The 4,673-nt window shown below is 59.2% G+C and overlaps 1 protein-coding gene across 1 annotated transcript; it reads left to right on the top strand.

Moving 5' to 3' along the window:
* The first annotated feature begins 266 nt into the window (after window positions 1–266).
* On the top strand, window positions 267–1,888 carry FOXI2 (forkhead box I2). Its single transcript, XM_081534153.1, has 2 exons — window positions 267–762; window positions 1,446–1,888. Exons 1-2 carry the CDS (start codon window positions 267–269, stop codon window positions 1,886–1,888), a joined length of 939 nt encoding a protein of 312 aa, XP_081390279.1.
* Window positions 1,889–4,673: the final 2,785 nt, after the last annotated feature.

The following is a 4,673-nucleotide window of genomic DNA, read 5'->3' as shown; positions in this document are numbered from 1 at the left end:
CCCGAGCGACTCGGCCCGAGAGCATCTGGACCTGGGCGGGGCGGAAAGCTGACCCCGGGGCGGGGATGCAGACAGCGCTCCTCCAAAGCTGTCGCGGGCGGGGACTCAGCGCCGACACACCTGGGGCTCGGGCCCCCGACGGCATTTAAAGGGCAGAGGGCGAGGCCCGGCCTCCACACCGGGAGCTGCTGCGGGCGGCCGCACTGGATGGTGCGCCCGTCAGCTTGGGCGCTGAGCCACCCGCCCCGGCCGGGGAGCGGCAGGACATGGCCGAGTACGGCGACGGCTCGGGGCCCTCTCCTGCCGCGCACGGCCAGGCCCGGGCGGCCGCGCACCCCTCCGGCTACGCGCGCGGAGATCTGGGCGCAGCGGGCGCCGGCCCGCGCCTGTGGCTGAACGCGCCCGCGCTCAGCTCCGCGCCCTACGCGCCGGGCCCGGTGCCCGCGGCCCCCTACGGGGCCCCCAGCCCGCTCCTCGCGGCCCCCGGCGGCCTGGCAGGCGCCGACCTAGCGTGGCTGAGCCTGCCAGGCCAGCAGGAGCTGCTGAGGCTGGTGCGGCCGCCTTACTCGTACTCGGCGCTCATCGCCATGGCCATCCAGAGCGCGCCGCGGCGCAAGCTGACGCTCAGCCAGATCTACCAGTACGTGGCCGGCAACTTCCCCTTCTACAAGCGCAGCAAGGCGGGCTGGCAGAACTCCATCCGCCACAACCTGTCCCTCAACGACTGCTTCAAGAAGGTGCCTCGCGACGAGGACGACCCAGGTAACAGAGGTGCGCCCCATCGCGAGTCCAGGACTCCGGGCTTCGGGCACTCGAGGGACCCAGCGGCCCCGGACCGTACAGGCTTCCCAGCTGGGGGAGCCGAGGCGGGAGGAGAGTGGGGAGGAGACACGACTGGGCCGCCCATGGGCTCCAGGAAGCCGGCCGGCCGACCCCCGCAGCCTTGACTTCACGTCCAGGGCAACTCGAGTGTCTCTTTCTCCTCGCGCTCTCGAGAAGGAAGAAACCCGGGAGCTAGCCTGCCAGGCGACCTTTGGAATTGCTTCTCTCGGGGGCGCATGTCCTCTGCTTAAAGTGGGGAAGACGGCTCCTCACCCCGCTAAGCTTAAGACAAAGGCGATGCTGCTTTGGGAGGCTGCAGAGAGGCCTGGCGAGGTGTGCACCGCCCCACTGGCGAAGCGATGGCCAGAGGAGAGCGGGTTCCGTTCTTCACTTCATAGGCTTTCTCTCTGGCCGTGCCCTCAGCGATGCCCTATATTTCCCGGGCGTCGTCCTTCCCTGTGGGCGCCCGACCCGGTGCACAGCGTCCCCTCAAGGTTTGAGGTGGGGGTGAGGGTTCATGGAGGGGCCGGTGGCAATCCCTCTGACGCTGACCATTTCTCACCTTCTCACCAATCACCTCGGCCAGACTCGGGTTTTTCTGAGCCAGGTCTCTTCTTCCGCAGGTAAAGGCAATTACTGGACCCTGGATCCAAACTGTGAGAAGATGTTTGACAACGGGAACTTCCGAAGGAAGAGGAAGCGGAGAGGGGAGGCGAGCGCGGTCGCACCCTCGGGTCTCCGGAGCCCCGCCGGAGCCAAAGCGCCCGAGCTGGAGCCCCTGGGCGCCGCCTCCCCGGACCTGCGGGCCTCGTTGACCCCGCCCGCGCCCGAGGCAGCGGCTTGCTTCTCCAGTTTGGCCTCGGCCGTGGGCGCCCTGGCTGGCGGCTTTGGTCCTTTTCCCGGGGGCCTGGCGGGAGACTTTTCTTTCGGGAGACCCACGACGATCGCCACTCACAGCCCCCAGGTCCCTGGCCCCGCGCCCGGCTTCGCCGCTGGCCATCAGACGGCGGCCACCGGCTTCCGCGTCGGTCACTTCATCTACAGCCGGGAAGGGACTGAAGTTTAATGGAAGACCGGGGAGTGTATCCGAATGCGGGGTCCACAGCGCTGAGCTCAAGGCCCAGAGAGCTCCCCTGGCAGGGGTCAGGGCAGGGCTGGGGGTGCAGGGCCCAGGGTCCTGCTGGCGTGCACCCCTCACCCAGCGACCATCCAGGTGGGGCGAGTGGGCGCTCCCCCTGTCCTTCCAGTTGGCCTGGCCCTGGAACCCAGGGTCCCAGAGGGTTCCCTCTGAAAGGGGCGACAGGCTGGCACTCACCGCAGATTTTCCGAAGGGAGCCTGACCCACCCCTAAAGATACTTTGCTGTCTTAGATAGGTGCTACTGGGGACCCCCGGGTCCCTCTGGGTGAGATTTTTTCCCACCTTTCCAGCCTGGCTCACCCGGCGCACAGGCCCTTTCCCCGGTGCTCCAGGGAAGCCCTAGGGGTTCAGGAGAACCCCCGGGGGTCCAGGTGGGTCCCCTCACCCTGTGCGGTCAGCGAGCGAGGTGGGTCTGGAGCTGAAGGGAGTAAGAGGGACTTCCTGACGGCTGAAGCTGCGCTGGGGGGAGGAGCGCAGCCAGCGGTCCTGCGAACCCCCGCTCCTTCCCTGCCACTCAGCGCCCACCTCCCTCCCCAGCCTGAGGACCTAGTCTTCACCTCGGGGCCGACGGAGGCAGTGCCTAGCGCCCTGGAGTCTCAGGCTGGGTTTAGGCTTGCTCCCTCCCCCTCCCCCGCCCCTCCCCTCTTCCCACCTACCCTCTCCCCTCTCCCTGCCTCCCCAGCCACGCTCACACCCCGAGAAGTCACTCCTGTTTTCCTCTCTGCTCCCACCCCTCACCCCCTAGTTTGGACCCCAGCTCCCCCACCCCTGAGCCTTCGGTGCAAATGTAAGCCGCTCTCCCCATTTGTATTTACTCAGAAGGTCATCTCTGGAGACAGCAGCCTTTGGGAGGAGACATGTTGGCCTCGGTAGCTCCTCGTTTCTGTCGCCCGGGCCGAGGGGGGGTGGGGGCGGCATTTGGTTTGTCCTGGAGCAGAGGGCTCTGGGCGGGGCACACCAGTCTCTGTGCGCAGGGGGGCGCAGGAGAGGTGTTTTCCCTGGGAGGCCGAGCGGGAAGAGGACCCCGTGAACTTGGGGGAGGGCAGAGGATTTGGCGAGCCCGAGCGGAGCCGCTGCCTCCAGGGAGCTGCAACAGTTTTCCGGGGTGAACACCAAACTGACCGCGTGGCCCAGGGCAGCCGCTGCAGCTGTAGGGAGGCCAGGGGTTTGTCGGTTTCTTAAGGCTGAGCCAGCTGTGATCCTGATGTGTGTGTGTGTGTGTGTAAGGGGAGGGGGAGAAAGGGAGGGCGCTTGGGTGTGAATAGAACAAGCCAAGTGTTGGGGTGTGTTTGGAGCCCCCGGTCCTGTTCCTTTGAGCCTCTCTGGAAGCATCGAGTGGCTGACTGCTTCGCATCTCATCTCTGCCTCCAGGCTGGGAAAGGAGAGCTGCTTCCTAGCTTTCTTGTGATACTTTGTTGCCAAACTGACAATCAACCCTAAGTGCTCCCCCCAAGGTAATACAATTTAAGAAAACCAGCAAAGAAAAAGAAACTTCTCGCATTACAAAAGGAAAGAATTTTCTCTCAGGCCTATTTAATTAACAAAAATGCTAAAAATAAACACCAACAGACTATAACTTGAATGTACCTGATGTTCTGTACATTTGAAGGATTCACTACTGTTTCCAGCATTTTCAGTCTAGATTCTGCCTTTGCAGGAAACTTGGAGTAAAGGGATTTTTTAAAAAATGTTTGACAACACTGGGAAAGTACAATGCACACTTTTAACAGTTAATGGAGCTTTCAGAAAATTGGCTGCTAAATGTATATATAAACATCACACGTCAAAGCTGCATGGCTGTTAGAAACTGGTATGAAGCTGCCATTTTTGTTCTTCCAACAATGATATTTTGGTTAAAGTGGAGGGAAAAGGGCTTCACAAAGATCTTTCAACTTTTAGCTTGTTTGACTAAAAATCAATTTTTGATATTGAAAAATGGTTCTTCCATTCCTGCTTTATACCATTAATTGGTAATGGTATAAGCAAAGACATGACTCTTCCTGAGAAGTGCATAGTTTAATTCTAGCAGTACAAGGGATTTGGGAATCAGAAATCATCTCATTTCCATGACAGTTTATTTGTCTCCGTGTATTTTCACAATGAAGGGATCAGCATCGGGGGGTAGGGAAGCAAAAATGCAGTTCCTGGGCCCTGGGGCAGTCAACTTCGTAACCACTTCACATCATCCCAAAGATAGATTTTCTCAGAGGAAAGAAATTGCTGAAATCAAAATAAGTAAGAAAAGCAAAGCAGCTTATCATCGGTTTATAACTAAATATCTTCTTGGGGCCAGGTCTCGTGAATTTGACCTTAGTTCCCGAGCAAGCTGCATGTGGGCAGCTGAAGGACCAGCTGCTGTTGGGCAGATAGAGAGACTGTGCCAGGAGAATCCATTCCTGGGGCCTTGGAGCTCTGTGGTGGTACCCAGACCCCATCTACACCTCTTTGTCTCTTTGGTCTTTGAAGTAGCAAAATACTGTGCTTTTGCATATCAAGGGCAGGTGCTGAAAGCTGTGGCTTTTCTCTCGAGGAAAATTTCAAGTTGTTTTAAAACACTGCAAACCTTTACATAAAGAGTGCCTTGGTATGATGGTATAGGCACATGACAAGTGTCATTGAGACACTCAGTTCTTTGTCTGAATCAGCATTTCTGCGGCATTGAATAGTTTCAAATAAAGAAATGGCGTGTTTCCAACTTCAGAGGGGGAAGAT

The sequence above is a fragment of the Giraffa tippelskirchi genome, chromosome 2, assembly GCF_054371585.1.
Source record: "Giraffa tippelskirchi isolate mGirTip1 chromosome 2, T2T-mGirTip1v1.2.pri, whole genome shotgun sequence".
Lineage (NCBI taxonomy): Eukaryota > Metazoa > Chordata > Mammalia > Artiodactyla > Giraffidae > Giraffa > Giraffa tippelskirchi.
The sequence above is the reverse complement of the archived record's forward strand: the minus strand, read 5'-3'. Positions and strand labels throughout refer to the sequence as shown.

What these genes read in the sequence shown, in the direction of transcription:
- FOXI2 (XM_081534153.1), top strand. Translation starts at nt 267, where the DNA reads ATGGCCGAGTACGGCGACGGCTCGGGGCCCTCTCCTGCCGCGCACGGC. An exon ending in TCGCGACGAGGACGACCCAG is followed by an intron (nt 763 to 1,445) that starts GTAACAGAGGTG and finishes CTTCTTCCGCAG; the next exon opens with GTAAAGGCAATTACTGGACC.